The following is an 18,113-nucleotide window of genomic DNA, read 5'->3' as shown; positions in this document are numbered from 1 at the left end:
CTTCAACTGATTGCTAATCGTCTGCCAGGAGTGCTGGCTAAACCACACACTTCACAAGGCAATCAAGTGGCCTATACAGGGTGAAACTACTTATAACTACTTATACAGGGTGAAACTACTTACCACAAACAGAGAACCAATTAACTCCCATCAGCTTATCTACAAGCTCACAGATATCAGATGAATATGAATAACTAACCAATCAAATAGATGTTCTATTTTAGACTAAACATCATTTGGATTTTCATTCATTTCAAAAGACAGTAGACATACTTTGCTCATCCACATTGTGAAACACCCCTACTCCTCAACAGTACTTGGCACCTTCCCCTCCCCTTCTTAAGCTGAATGGTTGAGTCCTGCTCTGGTTCAGCAGTTCAGATTCAAATTTCAGAAGAGTGCCAGCACTGCAGAGACCATACAGGTGACAAACAATGAGCCAAACAGACACGGGTTACAATACACTGAATGTTTTACCCTGCAACTAAGTCTGTGTATCATTTCATTTGTACACAGTTATGAAACATTTGTGTCATTTGAATCATTTGAATAATTTGTGAATGCATTCAACACTCAGTATTGGCATTAGATGCATTCGATTAAACGCATTAGATCATGTTAGGCCCTGTCTGCCCTCAGTTGCTTCCAAACGGCCCGGTGGTCTAAATTAATAGTTTGATGCAGCTGTGTGTGTTGTGTGTGTGCGTGCAATGTCCTTAATTTCTTCATTCAACCTTTATTTAAATTCTCGGAGAGACCATTGAGGGAACCCCTCATTTACAATGATGCCGAGATTACATACAAAAAAACAGTAATACAACAACAATATTAGTTACAACAAACCGTTAATACAATTATATATTCAGCAATCAGTTAAAACGGCAACATACAGGTGATGGGCAATGGATGGATAATCAGAGCGTGTGTGTGTATAGGGCACGGGCTGCCCCGTGACTATAATTATTATTATTATTGTTTTAATAATCCACTGTGTTTTTCTTAAAGGAGCCTGGAGTCATGGACTTGGATTTGGCTAAAATGTTAATGCTATCAGGAAGTACCCTTGCGCTCCCCATCCTGGTTTTCATCATTTCCTTTACATTCTGGCCTGCTGCTGTCATCAAGCTTTATACCTGGTACGTAAGTACTGTGTGTATTACCAGTTACAGTAGTGGAAAGTAAGTACTTTTACTTAAGTACTGTACTTAAGTACAATTTTGAGGTATTTGTACTTTACTTTAGTATTTCCAATTTCCAGTACTTTTACTTCTACTCCACTACATCTCAGAGTCAAAATTTGTACTTTAAGGCCTCACGCAGACCGTTACTGCATGTTGTGTGTTGTGTAGTGTCATGGCCGTGTAGTGTCATGGCCGCCCCAATGCATTTCCAATGGAAGTCACATGGTTTGTAGTCCACATTTTGGACTACAAGCTGTTGTATGGCTTTCGGCTGTGTTTCGACTGCGCCCCTCCCCCTCATACAACACAAATGTTGTGTCAAACCATGTGACTCCCATTGGAAATGCATTGGGGCGGCCATGACACTACATGGCCATGACACTACACAACACACAACATGCAGTAAAGGTCTGAGTGAGGCCTTACTCCACTACAATTATTTTTGGCGATTTTGATTAGAAAATATACATTAACCACTTCAACCCTATACATTTTGGCCATTTGAAAATAGCCGATCTACAAGCTCACAATGCGTCGCGACACGACGCATTGTGAGCTTGTAGATTGGCTATTTTCAAAAGATTTTGCACACATTTTGAACTTGTGAAATGGGACATTCTGCAATATACATTTTGATGCCGATACTTTTGTACATTTTTCAATTACATACTTTTACTTGTAACGAAGTAGTTCTACATTGCAGTATTGGTACTTTTACTTAAGTAAAACAACTGAGTACTTTTTCCACCACTGCTGTATAGCTCTCAGCTGTCCTACATTCTGTCTCGCCTACACAGACCATCTCCCTCTCAGCTGTCCTACATTCTGTCTCACCTACACAGACCATCTCCCTCTCAGCTGTCCTACATTCTGTCTCACCTACACAGACCATCTCCCTCTCAGCTGTCCTACATTCTGTCTCGCCTACACAGACCATCTCCCTCTCAGCTGTCCTACATTCTGTCTCGCCTACACAGAACATCTCCCTCTCAGCTGTCCTACATTCTGTCTCACCTACACAGACCATGTCCCTCTCAGCTGTCCTATTAGCCCCTCTCGGGACCCCCGTAAAAAGTTTCTGACATTTGGATGTTTATGTCTTTACGAAGGCTCCCTCCCCATCTCTCCCTCGCTAAATGGAATTATTGGAATACAGACGTACATAGCTTCGGAAATGGCTGTGCTGCGCTTTTTTGATGGGGGTTAGATGTTTCAAAAGAAGCATATAGGAGCTATAGGAGACAACGGAAACGTCAGAGAATTTTCCTTTTGGCGCAGAAGCCGTTAAGTATTTTTAATCTTTGTTTGACCGTTTTGGCAGCTCTGAAATTCTCTCTTCCTTCCTTCCTTGACTTCCTTATTGACATCCCATTGTACCGCCTCCAGCGCCAGCTTGGCTAGCTGCGCGTCCCTACGTTCCTGCCTCTGACCTGCTCTGTCGCAGCTAGCCAGTTCCGGCGCTGGAGGCGGTACAATGGGATGTCAATAAGGAAGTCAAGGAAGGAAGGAAGCTCAGGAATTTCAGAGCTGTCCTACATTCTGTCTCACCTACACAGACCATCTCCCTCTCAGCTGTCCTACATTCTGTCTCACCTACACAGACCATCTCCCTCCCAACTGTCCTACATTCTGTCTCACCTACACAGACCATCTCCCTCTCAGCTGTCCTACATTCTGTCTCGCCTACACAGACCATCTCCCTCTCAGCTGTCCTACATTCTGTCTCACCTACACAGACCATCTCCCTCTCAGCTGTCCTACATTCTGTCTCACCTACACAGACCATCTCCCTCTCAGCTGTCCTACATTCTGTCTCACCTACACAGACCATCTCCCTCTCAACTGTCCTACATTCTGTCTCACCTACACAGACCATCTCCCTCTCAGCTGTCCTACATATTCTGTCTCGCCTATAAGACCATCTCTCTGAGCTCAGCCAGTGAGCTCTCGGTGTTGATGATTCTAGATAAGTTTACATTACGTGCTGCTGCGCGACAGCTTGGCTGACAACACTGAAGAGCTCAAGAACCTGATGTTGGATAGGAAACTGTGGAGGGCAGCGATCCAGGAATCCCCAGTTGGTGTTGGCTAGACCTCACTCTCGCAGCAACTTACATGAATCTGTTAAGAGTTAAAGGGATATTTCACTTTCAGTTCTTAAGTTGCTTGATTCAGTAATTAGATATTTGGCCGTGGTTTTTCATTGACCGTTTTCATTTATTTTTAATAATTATTTTGGAAAAGAACCTCCCTGGAGGAGGTTCTTTTCTCCAGCTCCTCCTCCTCACAAAATCAAAAATAATTATTAAAAATAAATTAAAACAGCAAATGACAAACCACGACCCCCTCACGTATTAGGACAATATCAGTCAACAGAAAATAGGTCGGGTGTTTTCGATGAATCTATCATGGTTAAAATGAAGTTTTAAGTTATTTTAATGGGTTTGTATAGGAAGAGGGCAGCTAAAATGAACATCAAATATCTAAATACTGACTAAAGCAACTTAAAAACTGTCCGGGGTGTTCACATAAGCCTGAGTAGACGATGAAATGACCAAAAGATTTTTTGAAAGTGAAATATCCCCTTTAAGTACAACTGAATGCGGGCGGCAGTGGATCAGGGGTATAGAGTCAGTGGCCGGTAGAGCGGCCGGATGGGAACCGCAAGGTTCCCAGTTCTAACCCGGGCAGTGTTCTAGTGTCCTTGAGCAAGACTCTGAACCCCTAATTGCTCCCGATGTGCAGGTCCGTTCCTTGCATTGGTTTCTTCCGCCATGGTGTGTGAATACAGTATGTGTGAATGTAATGCACAATTTATGTAAAGCTCTTTGGATAAAACAAATCGGTAAACCAAGAGGATATGTTCTATTTTTCTTGTTCCTGTCTGCTTATGTGATTTGTGTCCTGTAATGTATCTTTTGTAATGTATTGTGTATGTCTTGTATCTTGAACGGTGACGTCATGGACACAAAACAAATTCAGTGCAAGCTGACAATAAAGTTTGTATCGTATCGTAAAAGCACCGTCTTGTCTTCTCTCCTCTCCTCTGTCGTAGGCTTTCGAGGCACAGGATGGGTCTGAAAGTAGACTATCTTTCTTGTGGGAATTACAGGTTCTGTTATTCCCACCGTGGAAAGCCAGGGGGCGCCACATCTTCCGTCCTGCTACTGCATGGCTTCTCATTCAACAAAGACATGTGGCTCTATATGCTCAAGGTATCACAACAATTTTTACAGTTTGACCGTTTAGCTTTAGCACATACATGGGCAACTGGAGGCCCGGGGGCCACATGCGGCCCCCACCACCTTCACTTCCCTCAGGTTAATATTGGAAGACTGATATATTATTGATTTCAGCTGTTACAATTCCAAACAAAACATGACCTGCTTTAATTATTTCAGTCTATATATAATGTAACTTAATGACTAGTATTAAAATGTTATTGTCTTTTTTAATGTCCAATGCATTTGTATTTAGTTCATAAAGTTAACATAACATAACTAAATGCATTTGAAATTAAATAAAAAGGTTACTTTTCAGGATTCCAATTCAAAAATAGAAAAAATAATTCAGGATTTCAATTCAAATATACCTGTAGCAAAAATAGCTGATCTACAAAATCAAAACGCGTCGCAGTGCGACACGTTTTGAGCTTGTAGATCTGCTATTTTTGTATGACAGTATGTGACCCTCTGGAGTGAGTGTGGAACTATAGTGGCCCTCTCCATCGTCAAAGTTGCCCAGCCCTGGTTTAGCAGACTTGCTAAACGGTCAAAGAAGTGCAATCTCCAAAGTATGTTACAGAAGGGCAACATAGAAAGAAAGAACATGAAATCCTGCGCAAAGATAATTGTGCTTCAAAGAAAACTAGGATATCGGGTAAACATCGAACCCTAGAGTAGTTGGAATACTAATAATATTGGTATGTTTTTGTGTACAGTGCCTACCAAAGAGCCAGCATGTTGTGTGTTTGGACATGCCTGGACATGAAGGGACCAGCAGGACAAATGCTGAAGATTACTGCATAGAGGGACAAGTCAAACGTATACATCAGGTAATAATAATGCATATTGTTATGGTCCTTTTCGTTGTTTTAACCCATTTTGACCTGAGATCAGATTCTAAAAATGTCTTCTACATCCTGACAGTTCTTCGATTTTTCAAAAATAGCAGACCTACAAGCTCGTAGCGAGTGGCACGCTATGGGCTTGTAGATCTGCTATTTTTCAATAGCTAAAGCATAACATAATGCTAACACCAAAAGGGGTTCCCACCCAAAATGGGTTAATAGTACACAACGTCATAGAATGTAATAGAATAAAGTTAAGACGCGTGTTTGTCTGTGTAGTTTGTACAGAGCGTCGGTCTAGACAGACGTCCATTCCACCTGGTCGGTACGTCCATGGGAGGGAACGTAGCGGGGGTGTACGCTGCCCGCTTCCCCGCTCACCTGTCAGGAGTCACCCTCATCTGCCCGGCAGGTACACACTTAACACCCCGGACAGCTCAGCTGTATTCAATCACCTGTGTCATCCAATCAAAATGGTAAATGGTGCATTTATATAGCGCCTTTATCCAAGGCACTTTACATAGATTGTGCATTACATTCACCCATTCACACACACATTCACACACCGATTGCGGCGGAAGCCATGCAAGGTACCAACCAGCACATCAGGAGCAATTAGGGGTTCAGTGTCTTGCTCAAGGACACTTCGACACTAACTCTGGGGGAGCCCACAGGGTTCGAACTGGCAACCTTGTGGTTACCATCCAGCCACTCTACCACTGAACCACCGCCGCCCCCATCAATCAAGGCAGAGATCTAGACCACTGTTTCCATGCAAACACTTTGGGTCACTGAAAAATGTTATGGGTCCCTGGTTTCCTACATTTTGTTTTTAATTAATATTATTTTTTAAATATATCAAAAAGCCTCCCCAGGAAAGAATCATGAATTAGAGATTTTTTCACAGATTTCATGAATAAATAATAGAAAAACAAATGTTTATAAAGAAGTAGTGTAATCTACAATCTACAAGCGATCTACAAGCTCACGACGCGGTGCGACGCGACAGATCTGCTATTTTTCTTTCTAGTTTGGGTCCTGCGCAACCATCTAATTTCTCTTTTGGGTCACAGGCTAAAACGTTTGGGAGCCGCTGATCTAGACCAGGGGTTCTCAACGTTTTTGGCCGGGGACCCCCGGAAATGCTTTGGCAATGATTGCAAGATTGCTACAATAACCTTAACCATTTTGGGCGGGAACCCCTTTTGGTGTTTTAAGCATTGTTATAATTTAGCTATTGAAAAATAGCAGATCTACAAGCTCATAGCGCGCCACCGAGTGGCGCGCTACGAGCTTGTAGGTCTGCTATTTTTGAAAAATCGTGAAAAAAATAAATAAAAAAAACCCCTTTTTTTTTTTTTTTGAAAATAATTTGGGGACCCCCTAAAATATTTTGGCGACCCCCCGAGGGGTCGCGACCCACGGGTTGAGAACCCCTGATCTAGACAATACATTTTAAGAATGTGTCGAGTGTCCTCGCTGGCCCTGACTAATACAGTACTTTGATGGCCATGTGTTGTACAATCATGCTTCTTCCAACTGGAGAAGCAATTGTTATTAAGCCATGCTGATCGATTGCAGACCATGAAAAGATCATTCACACTTTCGTCACAAGCAGTGGTGGAGAGTAAAGTACATTTACTTAGGTACTGTACTTATTACTTAACCCATTTTGGCCTGACGTCGAAATGAAAGAAATGTCTAAATCCTGACAGTTTTCTGAAATACCTCATGTTTCTGTATCAGTGGTCCTCAATATGTCATGTCAAGGAACTCAAAAAAATGTATGTAAGAGGCCGCTGAACCCCATCTAAAAATATGTTGTTCCAGGGGCCGGGCCAGAAGCAAAGATTTGAGTTAAAAACGTTAGAAATATATATTCCAAATTTGTGCCACATTTTCACGATTTAAAAAAAAAATAGCAGACCTACAAGCTCGTAGCGCACCACTCGGTGGCACGCTATGAGCTTGTAGATCTGCTATTTTTCAATCGCTAAATTATACCACCGAAAGGGGTTCCCGCCCCAAAATGGGGTAAGCACGATTTTGAGGTATTTCCAATTTCCAATACTTTTACTTCTACTCCACTACACCTCAAAGTGTCAAATATGTATAGGAATATAGGAAGAGAAAGAACATCCGCACACTAGTTTCTAGAGTTCCAAGAGACTTACTTTATTTAGAGGCAACAATTTGCCATGTTTCGACCTACTACAACTACTGTAGGTCTTCATCAGGCAAATATTGATCGTTGATTCTTGTATTTTGTCCCAGGGTTGGTGTACCCCACAGAGAGTGTGTTTATAAAGAGAATGAAGGAGATAGAGAACAGTCAGAATGCCCAAGATATTCCTCTGATCCCGTCCACACCACAAGAGATGGAAGACATGCTGAGCCTCTGCTGTGATGTACGCTTCAAAATACCTCAACAGGTACAGTATTACTACAGTACTACTAACAGTACTACTAACAGTACTACTACCACTAGTACTATTAACTACTCATTACTCTTAATACTTTAATGTCACTATCTATGCTGCTGCATTGCCTGGAGGAAGCCAAACAAAAATAAGTTGTACTCTTACGTATGTACCTGTACACAAGATAAAGTACAACCTTGAACCTTAAAGGGGAGCGATAAAACGCGCCTGTAGTTCATTTTCAATGAGACCTGCGTTTTTGCTCGGAGAAGTCGCCGTGTGACAACGCAAGCGTATATTTACGTGAGCAGTGTGATTACATTATTTTGCCGTTTTCTTCTACAGATTATCCAGTCTATCATTGATGTACCGATCCCCAACAATGCCTTCTACAGGAAGGTAGGCTACAGTATTACTACAAGTACTACCACTATTACTATAAGTATCACCACCTCACTGGTACTACTACTACTACTACTACTACTACTACTACTACTACTACTACTACTAAATAATAAATAAAAACTTTATTTATATAGCACCTTTCAAATTTACATTACAAAGTGCTTTACATAGACAAACAGCAAAATATGCAGCAGAAAACATTTCAATAGACAACAAAATATATTAAGCAGCAGGGGAGAAAATAAAAATAAAAATACTAAAGTATTAGATTGGCAGTGAAGGCTAATCTATACAAGTGTGTTTTCAAAAGGGATTTAAAAGAGGACACTGATTCAGCGCGCTTGATCTCGAAGGGCAGCGTGTTCCAAAGTTTAGGCGCTACGGTGCTGAAAGCCCGATCTCCTTTGGACTTTAGCCGACAAGTTTGAGGATCAAGAAGCTCTTTGGCTGAGGATCTCAGGGAGCGGGTTGGGACATAGGGGGAGGTTAGATCGGGGATGTAGGGTGGAGCGAGACCGGACCTGGTCTTGTATATGGTGAGAAGGAGTTTGACTACTACTACTACTACCTTACACTGGCACTACTAGTACTAGTACTACACTAGTACATCCCACCTAATAACTCAATTACTAGAAGGTATTACTGTTATATTACTGTTATTTCTATTACTGCTGTTAGTACAACAATACTCTACTTTCATGACGACGCAGACCCAGAAAAGCCAACTCGGATCGTGACAAATCATGACGACAAACAAAAACATTTAGGCCGAACAAATTATTAGAAAGAAGAAAAAACAGGGCAGGTTACAACACTTTTATTGTTGTTTTTCTTCTTTGTAATGATTTGTTCGCCCCCAAAATATTGTGCTTGTTGTCATGATTTGTCACGATCCGAGTTGGCTTTGTTCGAGGCTTATAGATCTTTAAATAAATTATTTTTGAAATGTCTATGGGAAAAATGAACGGGGAATTATTTCCTGGGCCTGTCGTCGTAAGGAAAGGGGGCGTGACTGCGACTCTCTATAGCAGGGGTTCTCAACCCGTGGGTCGCGACCCCTCGGGGGGTCGCCAAATTATTTTAGGGGGTCCCCAAATTATTTTCAAAAACGATATATATATATATATATATATATATATATTTTCACGATTTTTCAAAAATAGCAGACCTACAAGCTCGTAGCGCGCCACTCGGTGGCGCGCTATGAGCTTGTAGATCTGCTATTTTTCAATAGCTAAATTATAACAATGCTTAACCCTTAGAAGGTGAAAGACGCCAATTGGCGTCTTTCACCTTCTAAGGGTTAAAACACCAAAAGGGGTTCCCACCCAAAATGGTATCAGGTTTTTGTAGCAGTCAATTTATATTGGGGGTCGGGAGGGGGCGGGGCGGGGGTCCCGAGACATTGCCAAAGCATTTCCGGGGGTCCCCGGCCAAAAACTTTGAGAACCCCTGCTCTATAGCGCCTCTAAAATAACTTATTTATCTTTTGGTTAGCTTTAAGGTGGTCTCTTATAGCAGTGGTATCGCAGTGTGATGTGTTGTGAGCTTGCATATCTTCTATTTTCAAAATCACACCCGTGTGAAATGAGGGGCGCTCTTGTCATCGTACATCAATTTATGTTAGCGGACATTTGACATTGCTACATAAAGTACATAAGGTGGTCCCTTATTGGCCAAGGGCTCCCACCAACATGTGATTTGTTAGCCGATTTGCTCGTTTACATATGATGTAAGTTTTCCCTTCAATGTCAATGGCGTTTAGTTTTAGTTTTGATGTTTAATTTCCGTCATATTTAGCGGATTTCTGACGTAATTTCTCCGTTCATTGTCAATGGCAAATATTGAGACGTGTGGGGACAGCAGCTGTAGCCTATATAGGCTATATAGGCTACAGCAGAATACCCCTAAGCAATGACTGACGGGTACACGGAGACTCTGACAAAGCCCCCGACACGATGATTGAGACATATCCATCAGATCGGCAGGGCCGCGTAGAACTCTAGATGTGAGGGCTGCATAGCGGCCCGCACCTCTATTTAAAAAATGCGTAATATAGCCGATCTACAATGTTTTTGTCTCCACCAGGCCGAAGGCTGGGGAGAGAGTATGTTTTGCACTCCGTCCGTCCGTCCGTGTGTCCGTGTGTCCGTGTGTCCGTCCGTCCGTGTGTCCGTGTGTCCGCCCGTCTGTGAACAGCTAATCTCCGGCACCGTTAACCCGGTCGATGCCAAATTTTGCACACACACTCCCTGGATGCCAACGATGAACCTCTGCCCCAAAATTTCCAGAATGGCCTGTTATAGCGCCACCAGGAGGCCGCTTTGTGCAAAACATGTTTTTGGACAGTACACCTACATATTTTGTCCAAACATCACGCAAATTGGTACACAGTCTCTCTAGAGCCATTCAACGAAACGGGTCTTTCAGATTTCTCAGACTCCATCCTGATTGGCTAAGATTGGCTTCCAAACTTTGCAGGAGTGCTCGGTTTCAAACAAAATGCTGCAAATCATGAACACATCATGTGATTTCCGTGAAATTGTGCACGCACATTCCCACTAGGCAGAGGAAGAAATGCCCCATGAACATTTTCAACTCAGCCTCATGGTGGCGCTATAACTGGCCGAAAAGTGTTTTTACCTCTAACTGCACGGATCTGTGAATAACTTTGTATGCCAACTCCCTAGAGGCCCAAGGAAAAACCTTTGCCTGGAATTTTTCACATCTGCTCTTTATAGCGCCACCAGGAGGCCGACATATGTAAAACACATTTTCTAATATTACTCCTTCAGATTGTATCCAAATTTCACGCAAATCGGTACACATGCTCTCCATAGTCATGTGATCAAAACGGGTTCGTTTGATTTCTCATAATCCACCCTCATTGGCTACGATTGGCTCCTAAACTTTTCAGGAGTAGCCCGCTTTGTACCCGTTTTGTACAAATCGCCACAACTACTCAATGCAGCGTCCGATTGTGGTGAAACTGTGCATGCATATTCCCACTAGGCTTTGGAAGAAATGCCACTTGACCGTTTTCAAATCAGCCTCATGGTGGCGCTACAACAGGCCAAGCCGCGACACACACACACACACACACACACACACACACACACACACACACGTTTATATTGCTCCTAAACATTTTGCCAAACATCACACACACACACTCCTATCCTCCTGGTGGAGACCTGTGCCCAGAAGGGCACTTTTTCTAGTTTCCTATGTTTTGCAAAATGATCATGCACTCTCAAATGCATATCTCAGAAAATTGTGATTAGTTGATAATGTAATAATTGTGACAGGCCTATTTACAGCATTGTGTTTACACTATTTGTTTGTTTAAAGAGCAGCAGGATTACATTATGTTGCTGTTTGCAGATTCTACAGGGACTCGTTGATGAACGGATCCCCAACAATGACTTCTACCGAGAAGGTGAGTGCTACTTACTACTACTACTACTACTACTACATCTACATAATACTAAATGCTGTAATACTGCTGATACTATGTTTTCTTGAGATTCTACAATTTGTATGTGCGTGTGTGTGTGTGTGTGTGTGCTTCTGTTTTTGTCCATGTCAGCGTTTCTGGAGATTGTAGGAGAAAGGTCTCGTCATTCTCTCCAGGACAACCTGCACCTGATCACAGCGCCCCTGCAGGTGATCTGGGGGAAATACGACAAGGTAACAAAGCACATTGTTAAATCCCCGTCCATATAGAGCGTCGCAATCCCGCCCCCTACCATGGCCCAGGAAATGATTCTCCGTTCATTTTCCTCATAGACATTTCAGAAAGTATTTATTTAAAGCTGTTTACGCCGCAGACAAAGCCAACTCGAGTCGTGACAAATCATGACAACAAACACAATTTTTTGGGCCGAACAAATAATTAGAAGAAAAAAACGACAGGTTTTGTTGTTTTTCTTCTTTGTAATTATTTGTTTGGTCCAAAATATTGTTTGTGTTGTCATGAGTTGTCACGACTCGAGTTGGCTTTGAAATGTCTATGGGAAAAATGCATTGGGATTCATTTCCTGGGCCATGGTAGGGGGCGGGACTGTGACGCTCTATACTGTAGCCTCTGTATGTGCATAACTGTAGACAGTCCTGAGTTTCCTGTTCAGGTTCTGTTTCTCATAGCGTTGATAGATTGGCGTTCATCAGAATTGAAAATCACACGATGACAATGACAACTTTTGGTATTCCACACTTCTCAAGTGTTATTATCAAACCGATGTCCTTGTGTGGGACGTGCAGAGTTATCATCAGCGAGAGTACAGCACCTCAAACAGACCACCAAATGCAGATGATATAAAATTATCTCAGGAGGAAATAATTCTATAAAGTGTTTCTCAGTTAAACCCAGTTCTTAATCCCATTTCATAATCACCAATAAGCTATGAGGGTGAATGTCAACAAAGGTACTTCTGCACGGACCTAGATGGACGTCATTCTACTAGGGTCTACTATAGGCCTATATTCCGAACGGTATGCTTCCACTACTTGAAAGGCATAAGTCTACTAAAGGCTCATACATAGTCTGACGGTGGTTAGGTGACCACCGAACTACAACATGACGTCACGAGCCGCGGTGAAGAGCAAACCACCGCCACCGCTCCAGCCCTTCTCTCTGTTTTGACTCACCACCGCTCAATGTTATTTCAGCTCCGGTGGTCAGCTCACCACCAGAGCGGTGGTCACCTCATCACCGAAAATCCAGACTATGAATAGGCCTTGACAGTCCCTTGAACTATCCATCCATCCATATGTTGGGCTCCCTGTAAAACTGAAACTAAAAGTACCACTAAAGGTAGTACTTCCAGTTATTGAACTGTTTACTACTAGTAAACAGTTCAATGATATCCAGCAATGAGCCAAACAGAACCTGGCAGTATTTGTAATAATATATAGAAATATAATTATAGAAAATGGCAAATATTTAGGACAAATATAAGACCCTAGTTCATACTGTACAAGGAATGTGTTTGCAGAGACAGTAGCTACACAGATGTCAACAAGACAAAAGTACATTACCGTTTATAAAATAGTCTGACAGAACAGAACATTTCTAACGGTTTTAATCCGCCCCACATCCACAGGTAGTTGATGTCTCAGGAGCGTCCGTGATGCAGGAGGTCCACCCTGAATGTCAGGTGACACTTTTGGACGACTGCGGTCACTCTGTCGTCATTGAGAGACCCCAGAAGACTGCTGAGCTCCTCATGGACTTTCTGTCTGCCCGTGAAGGCAACGGCAACCGCAACACATTGTTCTGAGAAATCTTTTTTTTTTTATTTCAAGAAGAAAATAATATAAAGGTTGGATAAAATACAGAATAGAGAAATTGGATGACGATGATTAAGGCAATATTTGATTCTCACGATTCTCATCAAAAAATGAAAATCCCAATCAGTTTTATCTCGATTATTTTAGTCCTATTTGTTCTGGACATTAAAGGACCACTTCACCACTTTTCAACCTATCTTCATATAATAGGTCCTCACTAATAATAATGATAAAATGGCATGATTTCTTTCTACTCAGTCTGTCTCATAGGAGGGCTGTGGGCAGTTTAGAAACCGTCTTCCAGTGACATCATCATTAGGCAGATTTTTTTTTAAACAAGATGTTTTTACAAAAATGTTTAGATTTTCATTATCGTGAGAACGATGGCTTCCATTTTCGCATTGCAACTTCTCAGGACTAGCAAGCCTGCAGTTTCTATTAGCTTGTATTCCCCATCGATGATGTCACTGAAAGACGGTTTCTGACTGCCCACAGTCCTATGAGACACAGACAGTCAAGATTGCGCCATTTTTTTCATGATTATTAGTGAGGACCTATTATATGAAGATAGGTTGAAAAGTGGTGAAGTGGTCCTTTAACAACCAAGTCTATCCCAGTCAATGATAATACCAGAGAGGGGCATGTAAAAAGGAAGGAAGGAAGGAAGGAGACTATGTACTACTATGTAGTAGTCACATAAACTCTGACCTACAGAGCAGTGGTTGCAGTGTACTGTATTTTGGATACAGACTCCACCTGAAAATATGTTGTGCCAGGAAACCCCACACAAGAATAGAGTTGATAAACATTTATATACATTTCAGTGATGTTTGCACTTTAAATGGTACATTGCATGTTGTACCCTTTTACACATTTGAGTGATTTGCACTGAGTGCAGTTTTGCACGATTTGTTTGAATAATGTTTGCTGTTAACACAGATGCACACACATACTAAACTATTGAAGTAGCCTCTCAGTCCGACAAATGAAACGTTTAAAAACAAATATTATAGGGATTTGGAAACTTTATAATGAGCGTTTTATCTCTGCAGTGTTTTTTTCTTCTGTGTAAGAATGAGAAATAACGTAAGCAAACTGTATGCCATTTACTTCCCAGTTAAAGTGTACACTGTTTTATTATGTTTATTTTATTTTTTTATTACTGTTTAATTAAACGTTTTTTTAGTAACTTTTAAAGTCTGTATTCTTTATGGTCTGGGGTTGTGCATATCTAAAGAATATGCACTGCATTGCATATTTTCTGTGCCTATACAAAGGCAAAGTACAATGTACAAAATACATATTTTTTCATATGCAGAGGAGGTCAAAGAGGAGGTCTGGAAACGGCACTTTTATTGTCCCCACCAGGCCGAAGGCATGGGGAGAGAGTATGTTTTGCACTCCGTCCGTGTGTGTGTGTGTGTGTCCGTCCTTCCTTCCGTCCGTCCGTCCGTTACCAGCTAATCTCCGGCACCGTTAACCCGGTCGATGCCAAACTTTGCACACACACTCCCTGGATGCCAACGATGAACCTCTGCCCCACATTTTCCAGAACGGCCTGTTATAGCGCCACCATGAGGCAGCTTTTCACATTTTTTACCTAAAACGGCACAGATCTGCGTGAAACGTTGCATGCACACTCCCTAGAGGCCAAGGACAAACCTTTGACCTGCATTTTCCGCATCTACCTTTTATAGCGCCACCAGGAGGCCGACTTTTGTAAAACACATTTTTTTGATATTACTCCTCCAGATTCTGTCCAAAAATCTCACAAATCGTTACACAGTATCTCTATGGTCATGTGCTCAAGTCGGATCTGTCCGATATTTCATATTCCATCCTAATTGGCTATAATTGGCTTTCACAGTTTGCAAGATTGCCCCGTTTTGAACAAAAGCCACAAATCATGAACGCAGCATGCAATTTACGTGAAATCTTTCACACATTTTCTTACTAGGCTGAGGAATATATCCCACCCTTTTCACATTGGCCTGTTATAGCACCACCAACAGGTTGATTTTTGCAAAACACATTTTTGGAACAAAATGCCTCAAATCATCCAATTGCCATCAAAGGCGTATGAAGAAATGGCACCCTTTTCACATTGGCCTATTATAGCGCCACCAGGAGGCCACAACCTGACCTGGCTTGGTGGAGACCTGTGCCCCGAGGGGCACTTTTTCTAGTTTTTTTATGTTATACCTCTGAGGCTCTGACACCAGTAGAAGGCCTGCCAGTCCAGGGGCGTATGCACACCTGGTCCTACCTGGGCCTGATTAGTGTGTGTGTGTGTGTGTGTGTGTGTGTGTGTGTGTGTGTGTGTGTGTGTGTGTAGGTGTGTGTAGGTGTGTGTAGGCAGGCAGGCAGGCAGGCAGGCTGGCAGTAGGTAGGAATAGGATTGGCTCATGTGGCTGTCAATCAAACAGCCGGGCACGCTAGTTTAGTGAACGCCCACCAACACAACACAAACACAGCACAAGTTTAGCGTTAGCGAAAATTGTGGAGAAATGGAGGAGAAACTGAGACCATGGCAAAGAAAAGGGAATGCAGTTACAACAACAAAGACTGGGAATTTGGGAAAGTATTTATCCGTGAGTGAAGCCAGTGCAAAACTCAACAAACAACGTGCTGCTGCTCAAAAGGAGGCTGCCTTCACTGTGTGTCGTTATGGAACCAAAACAAGATTCCAACATAAGGTAACAGCAGCTGAAATCACTAGTGTTTATACCACACAGTGCAACAACATACCCAGTCATACAGATCAGAAGACTGTGGCATTAAGCTCTCATGTCATGTTTCCAGACTCTGATATTGCAAAAGAAAATGGCATGTGGTTCCAAGGCAGCATCCATAGTTACAGATGTGTTTGCACCTGTCTGTGAGCAGACTCAGCAGAGTTGTTTTTGTGCGTGAAATGTATCGGTGGAGGTCAGTGCACCGGACGGTGCAGCCAGCAGAGGGCAGCAGTGTGACGTTGACCTGCAGCAGTGATTCCAACCCACCAGTACACAAACTACACAACCACAACTACACTTGATACAAGAGGACTGGGTTCCAGCTCCCCATTGGTCCAGGTAGGGTCAGGAGGACAGGTGTTGCTTCTGGCCTCTCTGCTGCTCTCCCACGCTGGACTGTACTTGTGAGTAGACAGAGGACGTTAAAATGATTGTAATAAGATGTACTTTACAGTCAGTGTAACCTGACAACTAAGTGTATTAGATGAGTGCATGATCATATTTTTCTAAACTAAGAATTGATGAACACTGAATTGTATTATTACATTGTGTATTATTACACAACACAGCGCAACAATCAGAAAACAACAGAAATGCACATTCTAACTTCTCTCCTCATTAGTATGGTTGCACTAACAGGGCAACCAGACTATTGTGATTGTAACACTTTATTTCAATTACTGGAGTAACCCAAACTTTGACGCACTACTTGTCATCGACATGAACTACTTCATATTCCATCCTCATTGGCTAAGATTGGCTTCCAAAGTTTGCAAGAGTGCTCAGTTTTTAACAAAATGCCTCAAATCATGAATACAGCATGCAATTTCAGCGGAACTTTGCATGCACATTCCCCCTAGGCTGAGGAAGAAATGCCACTTTCAAATCAGCCTCATGGTGGCGCTATAACGGGCCCATTTGTGTTTTTGTGTTAAATTAATTAAAGGTAAAATGAAAACAATGGTTATGTTTTTTTATTTGACATGGATAACACAATCACAATTTGTAGATGCGTTTACTATGTGAGCATGTATTCCATCCATGTTGTCTGGCTGCTCTAGAAGGGAGTCAGGTGAAAAGAAGCAGCTTGGACTCCTCATGCATAGAAGGAAGCATGCCCCCCCCAGGTTGGCAGAGGAAGTGTAGCGCCCAGGATTACATTAGATAATTGACACTGGGTGAAAAAAATGGGTTGCAAAATCGTTGGATAAAAAGTAAAAAACAAAACAAGGTGTTCTATGATGTGGAGGAACGGAGTTCCCCTGCCACAATCGTACCGGCATCCTTTAGTTCTTACTTAAATAGGTAAGTTAAATACACACGTTTAATGGCCTGGTGGTGTTAACTCTTTTACCGCCTCGAACGCCTTCTGGTACAAACGTCCTCAGTGCCGAGATCGCCTTTTGGCGCCTTTTTTTTTATGTAAATTGATTACAACACCTTTCTCTACGTGCTCATAACACTCCAGTTTGGGTGCGATGGATAACAAAAGGAAAAAAACTGAAGTGAAAATTCCGCTGGCTTATGCTGTCTATGGGAATGCAGTTTTTAGAATCGTAATCGATTCTTCTTTTTGAATCAAAACAAGCTTGATTTGCGGCTTATTCTCTTATGATCGGCGGCTACAAAATGTATGTGTTTAATGCTCTATAAATGTGAGAAATTCTACCCTCCCTGTCATACCATGAAGAAGGCATTTTGTTGCCAAAACGTTGGTAACCCAATAAAACCTTTTAAATTTATTTTATTTTATTTTTTATCGTGACTATACGAGCTGTGCGACCTCTCCTTCCTATTTTTAAGTTTGTCTCCCGTGGTCAGCACCTCCCCACTATTGGTGTGCGCTCCTACTTTTTTGTTTGGGTGAATTAAATAACATTCCCGGGACCTGACAGCGATTATTCACTTCCTGCTTCTCGGTTTCCGAGTGAAACGGCTTTCAAAATAATAGGGTCCCTCCATAAAGAATGAACTACTGGTGGTCCTGGAGTTGTCGGTCAATGAGTTAAGG

At 42.2% G+C, this 18,113-nt stretch overlaps 2 protein-coding genes across 2 annotated transcripts in view; both read left to right on the top strand.

Annotated features, from left to right (window-relative positions):
• The first annotated feature begins 382 nt into the window (after positions 1-382).
• On the top strand, positions 383-14,556 carry LOC306920947 (monoacylglycerol lipase abhd6-A-like). Its single transcript, XM_079497952.1, has 10 exons — positions 383-424; positions 1,006-1,136; positions 4,237-4,396; positions 5,122-5,235; positions 5,530-5,662; positions 7,525-7,682; positions 8,016-8,069; positions 11,460-11,514; positions 11,665-11,765; positions 13,181-14,556. Exons 2-10 carry the CDS (start codon positions 1,018-1,020, stop codon positions 13,355-13,357), a joined length of 1,071 nt encoding a protein of 356 aa, XP_079354078.1. The 5' UTR covers positions 383-424; positions 1,006-1,017; the 3' UTR covers positions 13,358-14,556.
• Positions 14,557-16,412: 1,856 nt separating this feature from the next.
• The window catches only part of hsd11b2 (hydroxysteroid (11-beta) dehydrogenase 2), a 127,910-nt gene continuing 126,209 nt past the window's right edge, over positions 16,413-18,113 (top strand). The window contains exon 1 of the mRNA XM_079497951.1: positions 16,413-16,506. The gene's annotated coding sequence lies outside the window, so the exon portion shown is untranslated. The remainder of the gene's footprint in view (positions 16,507-18,113) is intronic.

The sequence above is a fragment of the Electrona antarctica genome (assembly GCF_951216825.1).
Source record: "Electrona antarctica genome assembly, chromosome: 3".
Taxonomy (NCBI): Eukaryota; Metazoa; Chordata; class Actinopteri; order Myctophiformes; family Myctophidae; genus Electrona; species Electrona antarctica.
The sequence above is the reverse complement of the archived record's forward strand: the minus strand, read 5'-3'. Positions and strand labels throughout refer to the sequence as shown.

Coding starts and splice junctions, on each gene's coding strand:
- LOC306920947 (XM_079497952.1), top strand. CDS start 1,018: ATGGACTTGGATTTGGCTAAAATGTTAATGCTATCAGGAAGTACCCTT. Junction 4,397..5,121: donor TGTGGCTCTATATGCTCAAG/GTATCACAACAA, acceptor TTTTGTGTACAG/TGCCTACCAAAGAGCCAGCA. Junction 8,070..11,459: donor ACAATGCCTTCTACAGGAAG/GTAGGCTACAGT, acceptor TGCTGTTTGCAG/ATTCTACAGGGACTCGTTGA.